At 37.1% G+C, this 12,316-nt stretch overlaps 1 protein-coding gene across 1 annotated transcript in view; it reads right to left on the reverse strand.

Annotated features, from left to right (window-relative positions):
* Positions 1-12,316, reverse strand: part of LOC133547601 (zinc finger protein 568-like) — a 44,225-nt gene that overhangs the window by 8,242 nt on the left and 23,667 nt on the right. The window contains exon 5 of the mRNA XM_061893214.1: positions 7,085-7,226. Coding sequence (XP_061749198.1) covers positions 7,085-7,226 — 142 coding nt within the window. The remainder of the gene's footprint in view (positions 1-7,084; positions 7,227-12,316) is intronic.

A 12,316-nucleotide genomic window follows, 5' to 3' on the forward strand; every position in this document is an offset into this window, starting at 1 on the left:
AACGCCACTCCAGTCGTGCTCGTGAAACTCGTAAACAGAACATCTAAAATGGCATTGCTGAGACAGGGAAAGAAGCTGAAGGGAACAAATGTGTACATGAATGAGCATCTCACTAAACATAATGCTGGAATCGCCAAGAAAGCACGCAACTTGAGAAAGCAGGGAAAAATCCAGGGAACTTGGAGCACCAACTGTAAAATCTACATCAAGCTGAATGGAGGTCCAGAAGCAAGAGTAATTGTTGTCAATGACATCAAAGACCTGGACAAATTTGAAGTTTACACAGCTTCCACAACAACGATGATAATGGACTCTGACATAAAACAAGCACCTAAATTCAACATCAACACTACTACGCTGCAAGGGACGACTACAAAAGAAGACCTAGATTCAGGACTGCATCCATCTACACTTATAGACATTATTGAAACGACATCAAAGATTGTTGAGCAAGGAAATATGGAACTACAAAACTTCTGCAACAAAGAGCACAAAAACAAGGATTTGGAAAACGATATAGATCCAGATTCACATTTTTTTCCCCACATTAGTAATAATTGTTTTTATTACACGGATGAGCAATACAATAGCATCATTAAAAGTGATAAATTGTCAATTAATCATTTTAATAGCAGAAGCTTGTATGCAAACTACAACAACATTAAGAACTTTTTGGAGCACATCAACAAACCCTTCAAAGTGATCGCCGTCACAGAAACATGGATTGATGATAAAAAAGGAATAGATTTTGATCTGGAAAGATATGAACTAAACTACATCAACAGAGCCAACAAAAATGGAGGAGGAGTAGTTGTGTATGTGATGAAGAACCCGAACCTCAAAGTGGTAAAAAACATGTAATTTGCTGTAGATAATATCTTAGAATGTATTACCATTGAAATATGTCAGGAAAATAGCAAAAACATAGTAATCAATGGTACATACCAATCACCTAAGTCAAGTATAGAAACATTTGAAGAATGATCAAGGCAACTTACATGGACAATGGTCAAAAAATAATTTTCTTATGCGGTGACTTTAATATTGACTTATTGAACCCTAACAAGCAAAAGTCTATTGATGACTTCATTGATACAATGTACAGCATCAGTTTATATCCTAAAATCACAAAGCCAAGCAGCATCACAGGACACTGTGCCACACTTATTGGTCATATTTTTACCAATGATTTTGATAATAACACCACAAGTGGTCTACTTATAACCGACTTTAGGGATCATCTGCCAGTTTTTACAATATATGATGGAAACTGCAAAAAGAACATGGAAGACAAAAGGACAATTCAAAGACTGTGCACAGAGAAGAGGATGATTGCTTTCAAAATGGAGCAACAAAAGCAAGATTGGGACAATGTGTACAATGAAGAAGAGGTTGATGAAGCATATGAACATTTCTTAAACAAGTTCATAATACTTTATGACAAACATTGTCCGTGGAGACAACTCAGTAGTAAACATCCATCCATTTTCTACCGCTTATTCCCTTTTGGGGTCGCTGGCGCCTATCAGCTACAATCGGGCGGAACAGTAGTAAACATAGAAAGAATAATTAACCATGGATGACAAAAGGATTAAACAATGCTTGTAAGAAGAAGAATACACTATATATACAATTTATAGTACAAAGAACTACAGAGGCAGAAGTTAAGTAAAAAAAAGTATTAAACAAGTTAACAAACATACTACGATCATGTAGAAAAGAATATTACAGTGAATTATTGGACAGGAACAAAAATAATATGAGAGCAACATGGGGCATTCTCAATAGCATTATTAAAAATGGCACTAAGAGGGATTACCCCCAATACTTCTTAGATGGAAATAAACATAATGACAACATAAAGGAAGTAGTCGAAAGCTTTAATAACTACTTTGTAAATATTGGACCAAAATTGGAAGAAAGGATTCCAGACCCAGTTTCAATTGAGGACTATAATGATACCATAGAGCGAAATCCCAACTCCATGTTCCTCAGAAATGTGACACAGGAGGAAATAGTTAAAATCGTGAAAAAATGTAAATCAAACACTTCAACTGATTGTAACGGAATTGATATGGATACGATAAAAAAGGTTATTGATGAGATCTCAGGACCATTAATGTATATTAGTAACCTATCATTTCAAACAGGTACATCTCCAAACAAAATGAAAATAGCTAAAGTTGCACCAATTTATAAGACTGGAGATAAACATCTAGTTACAAATTATAGACCTGTTTCTTTACTTTCACAATTTTCTAAAATCATTGAAAAACTGTCCAATAACAGATTAGAGAGTTTCATAAATAAAAATAGAATACTCGAAGAGAACCAATATGGATACAGAGCTAATGTTTCAACTTCAAAGGCTTTAATTGAAATCACAGAAGAAATGACCAATGCAATAGATAGTAAAAAATGTGCAGCAGCAGTGTTTATGGATCTAACTAAAGCATTTGACACAATTAATCACAATATTTTAATCAAAAAACTGGAATGATATGGCATCAGAGGGTTAGTCTTAAATTGGATAAGAAGTTATCAAACGAACAGGAAACAATACGTGAAACTAGGCGAACACACTTCTACAACACTAAATATATCCTGTGGTGTACCTCAGGGATCAATACTGGAACCTAAATTATTCAATCTCTATATAAATGACGTTTGTAAAGTTACAAGAGATTTAAAGTTAGTATTATTTGCGGATGAAACAACAGCGTTTTGTTCAGGAGAGAACACACAGAAGATAATACAAATAATAACAGAAGAAATGAACAAATTAAAAAAATGGTTTGACAAAAACAGACTATCATTGAATCTCAGTAAGACTAAAATAATGCTATTTGGTAACAGTAGAAAAGAAGTGTCAAACACAAATACAAATAGACGGAACAGAAATTGAAAGAGTAAATGAAACCAAATTTCTAGGTATAATGATTGATGATAAATTGAACTGGATATCTCATGTAAAAAATATACAACATAAAAGTAACAAGAAATACGTCAATAATGTATAAAGCCAAAATATGTTCTGGACCGAAAATCAGTTTATATTCTCTACTGCTCACTAGTGTTACCATATCTGAGTTACTGTGTAGAAATATGGGGACATAATTACAAAAGTACACTTCATTCATTAACAGTGTTACAAAAAAGATCAGTTAGAATAATACATCATGTTGGATATAGAGAACATACAAACCCTTTATTTATTGAATCAAAGATACTGAAATTCCACGACATAGTGAATTTGCAAACAGCTAAAATTATACACAAAGCAAACTATAACCTACTTCCCAAGAATATACAACGATTCTTCTCAACAAAAGAAGAGAAATATAATCTTAGAGCAAAATGTAATTTAAAACATTTGTATGCACGTACAACACTTAAGACCTTCAGTATATCAGTATGTAGAATTAAATGATGGAATGGATTAAGCAAAGCAATCAAACAATGTACTAATATCATCCACTTCAAGAAACTCTTCAAACCTAAAGTGTTTACAAAGTAGAAAGAAAAAGAACCATGATAATAAACATTCTGATTTTATTCACCCATTCATTCTCAAAATAATCTTACTTATCTCATCGTATGGAATAAAACTTACTTCACCAATTATTTATTTATTTTTATTGTGATTACTTATTACTTATGGAGTATACATTGTGAATACATTGAGAACAGGAAGTGAACAAAAGTTTTAGCAACTGTTATGTAAAGAAAAGGGGTAAGCTCTGCTTCTTCCTACTCCTTTTCCAACATGTTGAAAAGAGAAACTGGAAATTGTGATGTATCATGTTGTATGTGTGATGTATCATGTTGTATGTGTGATGTATCATGTTGTATGTGTGATGTATCATGTTGTATGTGTGATGTATCATGTTGTATGTGTGATGTATCATGTTGTATGTGTGATGTATCATGTTGTATGTGTGATATATCATGTTGTATGTGTGATGTATCATGTTGTATGTGTGATGTATCATGTTGTATGTGTGATGTAACATGTTGTATGCATGCATGTGTGATGTATCATGTTGTATGTGTGATGTATCATGTTGTATGTGTGATGTATCATGTTGTATGTGTGATGTATCATGTTGTATGTGTGATGTATCATGTTGTATGTGTGATATATCATGTTGTATGTGTGATGTATCATGTTGTATGTGTGATATATCATGTTGTATGCATGCATGTGTGATGTATCATGTTGTATGTGTGATATATCATGTTGTATGTGTGATGTATCATGTTGTATGCTTGCATGTGTGATGTATCATGTTGTATGTGTGATGTATCATGTTGTATGCTTGCATGTTCCAAATAAACTCAAACTCAACTCACTAAAACACTAGCAACACAATAGAAAGATAAGGGATTTCCCAGAATTATCCTAGTAAATGTGTCTAAAAACATCTGAATCAGTCCCAATGCAATAACCTTTTTTTTTTAACTTGATTTTTTTTTTTTCTTTTCTAGTCCGTCGCTATCAATATCCTCAAACACGAATCTTTCATCCTCGCTCATATTGATGGGGAAATTGTCATTTTCTCAGTCCGAACAGCTCTTGCTGCTGGAGGCTCCCAGTAAAAAGAGTGTGAGGTTGTGAGGAGCCCCCACACTTGTGACATCATTGTCTGCGACATCCGGTAAAGGCAAGGCTTTTTTGTCAGCACCAAAAGTTGCGAACTTTATCGTGGATGTTCTCTACTAAATTCTTTCAGCAAAAATATGTCAATATCGCAAAATGATCAAGTATGACACAGAATGGACCTGCTATCCCCGTTTGAATAAGAAAATCTAATTTCAGTAGGCCTTTAACCCCACTTTGACTACAAAGTTCATGTTTGGTACCGTGATGCCTTAAAAGCCCTGAAAAACAAACTCCAGACAGCCCAAAACAAAATGATTGGGCTTCTGCTTAACCGTCCATCTCGGGCTCACCTTTCAGCCAACCATTTCCTTAACATGGGGAGGCTCTTGGTGGCCGACAGAGTACATCTTCTTGCAGTTGGTCTGGTGTACAAGATACACCATACCACTAAAATACCCATGTACCTGTCTAGATACTTCAAAATATATTCACCATTATAACACCAAAGGTAGTTGTACAAATCACATTCAACCTAGATCTCACTCCAAAAAAGGTTCTAATGTGTTTGCCTGCCATACCACCAACATGTGGAAGTCCCTATCAAAAAGAAACATATTACTGCTTGCGGCTACTCGTAACTGGGAATAAACAAAGCCTTTTATCTATTTGAAATTATATTTGCATGTATTTTCTTGCAGTATATTTGTATTTTAAATGCTACTTTCTACATAGTACTGTGTGAGTTCAAATATATATTTCAACTGAAAGCATCTCAGGCTTTCTTGTAGCAGTGAATGTGTACCGTGATGAAAGTGTACCCTTTCCTCTGCAAACTTCTCATAACTCCTTCAATCAATCAATCACACATTGTTACAAACTGAGAGGAACATCAACCTCAAACTGTCCCCTTTTCATGAAGAATCTAAGTCAGGGGTCTCAAACTCAATTTACCTGGGGGCCACTGGAGGCAGAAACCGGGTGAGGCTGGGCTGCAAGAAAATATTTCTTAAAAAATCCAACATGCACTTTTTAATGAATTCACCTTCTTTGAATGGCTTTCCCGCCCTCGTAACATACTTGCCAACTGTGGCGATCTCTCCGGGAAACACCCGAATATCAGTGCCCCTCCCGACAATCCCCTGGGGCAAGCATTCTCCCGGTTTTAACCTGGACAACAATATTAAGGGCGTGTCGCGATGTCACAGTCTTTAGCGTCCTCTACAACCTGCCGTCTCGTCCGCTTTTCCACCATGGCGCACATTAGTAACAGTGTTAAAGTTGTTTATACGGCCACCCTCAGTGTGACCTGTATGGCTGTTGATCAACTATGTCTTGCAGTTGTTTACTGCATCTACAGAAGCCAAATACGGCATGTGGCTGGGCTGGCACGCGGTTTGTACAGGTTGTAGAGGATGCTAAAAGCAGTTCCTCCACGGTGCCCCCTTAATATTGTTATTTTGGATGAAATTCGGGAGAATGATTACCTCAGGAGGGGCACTGAAGAATTGGGAGTCTCCCGGAAGAATCAAGAGTATGCAAGTACACCGCTGTTAGGCGCCGTTCATATAAAACATGCGGGCTGCACTAACATTAATTTTTCATATTAATCAATCAATCAATCAATCAATGTTTATTTATATAGCCCCAAATCACAAATGTCTCAAAGGACTGCACAAATCATTACGACTACAACATCCTCGGAAGAACCCACAAAAGGGCAAGGAAAACTCACACCCAGTGGGCAGGGAGAATTCACATCCAGTGGGACGCCAGTGACAATGCTGACTATGAGAAACCTTGGAGAGGACCTCAGATGTGGGCACCCCCCCCCCCCCTCTAGGGGACCAAAAGCAATGGATGTCGAGCGGGTCTAACATGATACTGTGAAAGTTCAATCCATGGTGGCTCCAACACAGCCGCGAGAGTTCAGTTCAAAACGGATCACAGACAGCAGCGAGAGTCCCGTCCACAGGAGACCATCTCAAGCGGAGGCCGGTCAGCAGCGTAGAGATGTCCCCAACCGATACAGGCGAGTGGTCCATCCTGGGTCCCGATGAGCGGTCCATCCTGGGTCTCGACTCTGGACAGCCAGCACTTCATCCATGGTTATCGGACCGGACCCCCTCCACAAGGGAGGGGGGGACATAGGAGAAAGAAAAGAAGCGGCAGATCAACTGGTCTAAAAAGGAGGTCTATTTAAAGGCTAGAGTATACAGATGAGTTTTAAGGTGAGACTTAAATGCTTCTACTGAGGTAGCATCTCGAACTGTTACCGGGAGGGCATTCCAGAGTACTGGAGCCCGAACGGGTGCGGGCCGCAAAATAACGTCTCGCGTGCCGCAATTGGCCCGCGTGTTTGAGATCCCTGATCTAAATCAAAGCATTGCATCATCCCCACAAGACAAAGCATCTTCCTACTGAAGAAGTGTTAATAATGAAATGTAAAGTTAGTAAAGATGTGAGAGTAAGAAGTAAACAAACCTGTTCTGTGTAACACAACTTGATGTTTCTTGAAAACAGCGTCCAGTAGTTGATGTTGTCGCTCCTTCTCCTCTTTTGTTGGACAAAGTTCCTCCTCATACTTTGCTATAGTTCTTTCGCACATTTTCACACAATCACAACACTTTTCTCACACATTTGATCTCTACTTAGCGATGTGTTGATAACTTCTGTGTCTTCTGTTAGCAGCTAACAAGCTAAGCTAACTAGCCAGCTAAGCTAACTAACAAGCAAAGATAGCACGAGAAGCGGCACAGTGCTTCTAGCGCATCGAGACCACTTTATCCTTAAAGAAAGAATCAAAGATGTATTTTATACGACGTAAATATTTCAAACTGGATAACAAATAATAAGACTGTCTTTCTCCGTCCATGTGCTGCACACTTGACGTTACAAGGCAGTACTGCTCTCTTCTGCTGTCTTCCGTTTAAACCGGAAGCTGGGAATGACGTCACAGCCGAGTTAACGAAGAGGTATCTCTATATAAGATATTGCCTGCTGTCACTGTTACCATGCTTTTATAACCTGTAATATTTATTTGAACAGCAATGTGATATAAACGAGTGTCTTGTTTTTCAAAAATAAATTCAAAGTGTATCAAACAAAGCTTTAATGTTGGGGTTCAGTGGCGCCCCCGTGCGACATTTATTGCAATGACAAGAGTGAAAGTGCTAGAAATTGTAGCGATATTACTGCCTGATTCCACGTGTTTTTATTGTGGTTCCCTTTTACTCCTAGATAATCTATGTTCATACAAAACATTGATAAAACATTCAAATATCACAGAACGTGATGTCACACGAACCAGAGGTGTGGACTCGAGTCACATGAATTGGACTCGAGTCGGACTCGAGTCATAAATTTGATGACTTTAGACTCGACTTGACCACATTTAAAAAGACTTGCAATTCGACTTAGACTTTAACATCAATGACTTGTGACTTGACTTGGACTTGAGCCTTTTGACTTGACATGACTTGCTACTTTCCCCGAAACCCAAAGATTAAAAAATTATTCAGGAGCGCTCCGTATCTTTCACTTAGTATTTGTGTGTGTCTGCGTGTTGTTCCCGTCAGCTTGTATGCTCTCAGTACAACAGCCAATCACATTGCAGGTCAGCTTGTATGCTCTCAGTACAACAGCCAATCACATTGCAGGTCAGCTTGTATGCTCTCAGTACAACAGCCAATCACATTGCAGGTCAGCTTGTATGCTCTCAGTACAACAGCCAATCACTGCTAACGTTATAACCATAGTCATCTTATAAGTAGACGCGGTATAGAGCACTTCTGCTACTGGCGCTGAGGAGACGAGACGCGCGGTCGCCATCTTGGAGTGGTGATCCGCTTCGCTCAGTGCAATTAATTTGTCAGGAGCAATGAACAGTCGGCCTCCATCTTGGAGTGGTGATCCGCTCCACTCAGTGCCATTAATTTGGCAGGAGCAATGAACAGTCGGCGCATTTAATTAATCTTACCTTACTAAAAAACACTGATTTTCGTCATACGTGTAACTATGATTAAAGGACACATGTTTTGGTGTGTTTTATTATTCATTGTTTGCTTAACAGTAACAGAATATTTGTATATGCTATAAGTGACCAGACGTCCAAGATCAATACTGGGAAAATAATCCCAGAGAAGGGGGAAAAAAACATATGCATGTATATATGTATATACATGCATATGTTCTACATAAAAAAATGTATGAATACATTAGATATCTATGTATCTTACGGACCTATACACTATCTCTGTTGCTGCAGCAGCAGGGAGTTCATTCTGTCTTGGCATTTTGTATTGATATTCTATTATATTCTTCCCTTAAATGATCATGTTTTCAGTGATTGTTTTATATGTATTTTTTATGTATGTCACTTTGGATAAATGCGTCTGCCAAATACTTCAACATAAACATATATTAACACGCCGAGTCATACCAAAGACTATAAAAATGGGACTCATTACCTCCCTGCTTGGCACTCAGCATCAAGGGTTGGAATTGGGGGTTAAATCGCCCAAAATGTTTCCCGGGCGCCCACTGCACCCCTAACCTCCCAGGGGGTGAACAAGGGGATGGGTCAAATGCGGAAGACAGATTTCACCATACCTAGTGTGTGTGTGACAATCATTGCTACTTTAACTTTAACCTGTAAGTTTTTATATCAGCTAAAACCTACAATCTGTTTGACTGGATTCAGAATAAAACTAAATTCTGTTGTACCCAACAATGTTAGTATTTGAATATTGTTACTTGAAAACTTATTCCTGGTTACATACATACTGTTTAGAAAGTATTGTCTTATATTTTGCCTAAAATGAGAATGCATCATAATCGTTGGCAACTGGTGAATTTTGTTTTAGGTGGGGCTGAAAGTTTGTAAAGCAAATACCTGTAGGGGCGTCATCCTCCCCCAGAAGATTTCTTTGTGATTTTCACATACAAATATTGAAGATCTTTGCTCCTTCACAACTCTGTTGTAATATTCTTTTCACAAAATACAACCATCCATCCATCCATTTTCTACTGCTTATTCCCTTTGGGTAGCGGGGGGCACTGGTGCCTATCTCAGCTACAATCAGGCGGAAGGCAATAGTACGTTAATGTTAAATCTTACTTGTGAAAAGTAATCCCCCAATTCCGATTTTCAACAGTCCGCTAATATTAACAGGAAAACGCTGAACACCGCCCGGCATCTTTGTTTTCTACCTGTCAACTGTCAGTTTAAGATGCTCGCCAGCTCCTCATCACCACTTCAAGATGGCGGCCAAATTGCTCGCGTCACAGCAGCCAATGCGGCGTCTACTTATAAGATGTCTCTGGTTATAACGTCATTGCAAACACAACAATCTGTTGCGTCCACTGCAGTTTGCTACCATATTCATACTTTTTGTAAAGTGATTTTTTTCAAGCAGGGTTGCATGAGGTACCTACACATAGTGTTACGTTAGTCAGTGTATCACAAACGGTAACGTAAGGTTATACGGTGGTCAGCAGCACCGCATATTTTAGCCACCTACAAAAAGACAAACATAGTCAAATAAAGGTCAGTTAAAATGTACCCTATATTAAGAATATGTGTACAGATTGCTTTTGCATAGGGCCCTGAAATCTAAACAGTACATTGTTCATTGTTATTTTCATGTATTTGTTATGTTTTTCATGTGTACGATGAGATAAACACACAAACAGAATGAGATGAGATCAATGACATAAGGTAAGAACAGGATAGAAACTGCTGTGGAACTAACTAGCTACAATGCAATATGACATGGAAATACAATGTTAACACTTTTGTACAAATAAGTACAGTTCAACTTGTTTTTCCAAATGTGTTTATTCTGTAAAGCAATGAGTTAAATGTTTAAAATGACTGGTTAATAGTGTTATTATGAATTGCAAGGTCAGCACTATTTTTTTTCCTGCAATTTCAAATGCACTTGGTTTTAATAAATAAATACAGCATTTTAAAAACATACATAATCTGTGTAAATGTATTAGTCCGTGATTAAAATGACTTGAAAGGACTCGAAACTCAAAATGCAGGACTTGGGACTTGACTTGAGACTTTCCAGTCTTGACTTTGGACTTGACTCGGGACTTGCCTGTCTTGACTCGAGAGTTGAGGGCAAAGACTTGAGACTTACTTGTGACTTGCAAAACAATGACTTGGTCCCACCTCTGGCATGAACTCTGACATAAAACAAATTGTAAATGCAGGAAGTGACGTACTCTTCGCGCATGCGTGGATCGATCGTGTCGTGAATTTATATCAATTTTTAAAAAGTGTGAAACATTTGCTCTCATACACAAAAGTGTCTTTCTTAAAGTGAAATCCAAATTCTAACATTGTGTTAATGATTTGAATTTATTAATTTAATCTTGGAAGATTGTACAAAATAGAAAAAGCCCTTATTATATTTACTGAAATAATTTAAGTGTATCATTTAATTATATATATTTTATTTTAATCTTATTCGAATGGTCTCTCATATTTACTTTTACTTTCTTTAACGGGTTTTGCTTGTAAGAGGATTGGATTTAATGTGATGTTTTTTTTTATATTGCTGAGTAAAATATTGAAAAAGCATTGACTCATATTGTATTGAAAGTACCTTAATGTGTCTAAACATTGTTTATGTGTGTTTAATTGTTCAATAACAAAATAAAATAAATACTCAGAACCAAAACTGGCTAGCAAATAAAGTCTTATATTAACATAAATAATGTTGAAGTCATATTACATGACATTATATAAATATGTATATTAAATATAATTTGAATATTTGGCAAGTAAACAAAATGCATTTGCCATACCTAATTGTATTATATCAATTATAACTCAACCCCACACTTTACAACATGTATTCACACTTTGTTGTGTGAAAATATTTTTACACAAACTTACATTCAATTATAGTAATGATTATAATATAATAAGAAATTTAACAATGTGTGTTCTGGATGTAAATTAATTCATGGAAAATAAATTTATTAACAATTAATCTTTTTAGCGAGGTAGCATCTTTTTTTACCTGGAAACTTATCTCCATAAGTGTGCAAATAAAGTCTTACGTATTACTTGTATTACATTTGAATAGAACCTTATTGAGCATATTAACAAGATTATGTTAGAAAATGTGCTGAGTATGAAAAATGTCCTTTTGAATTTGCGTACAGGATGTAGAATGACGATGATCTTCACCCACCTTAAAACAAATCAGGCAGATTGGAGCATGTGGAAGGAAGTTATGACTGTTATCATTTTCCACCACAAGGGGGCGATGTTGGTGTCGATATCAATGACTAGACGATCAGACCCCGACCTAAAGGCCTACTGAAAGCCACTACTAGCCACCACACAGTCTGATAGTTTATATATCAATGATGAAATATTAACATTGCAACACATGCCAATACGGCCGCTTTAGTTTACTAAATTGCAATTTTACATTTGCGGAATGATGACGTATACGCGTTACGTTAAGGACTGTAAGGAAATATTAGCGCCGCGCACACACACAGCTAAAAGTTGTCTGCTTTAATCGCATGATTACAGATAATTTTGGACATCTGTGTTGCTGAATCTTTTGCAATTTGTTCATTTAATAATGGAGACTATAAAGAAGAATGCTGTTGGTGGAAAGCGGTGGATTGCAGCTGTCTTTAGCACCGAGACACAGCCGGTGTTTCTTTGTTTGTTGTGAAGCAGAG

The sequence above is a fragment of the Nerophis ophidion genome, unplaced genomic scaffold (assembly GCF_033978795.1).
Source record: "Nerophis ophidion isolate RoL-2023_Sa unplaced genomic scaffold, RoL_Noph_v1.0 HiC_scaffold_132, whole genome shotgun sequence".
Lineage (NCBI taxonomy): Eukaryota > Metazoa > Chordata > Actinopteri > Syngnathiformes > Syngnathidae > Nerophis > Nerophis ophidion.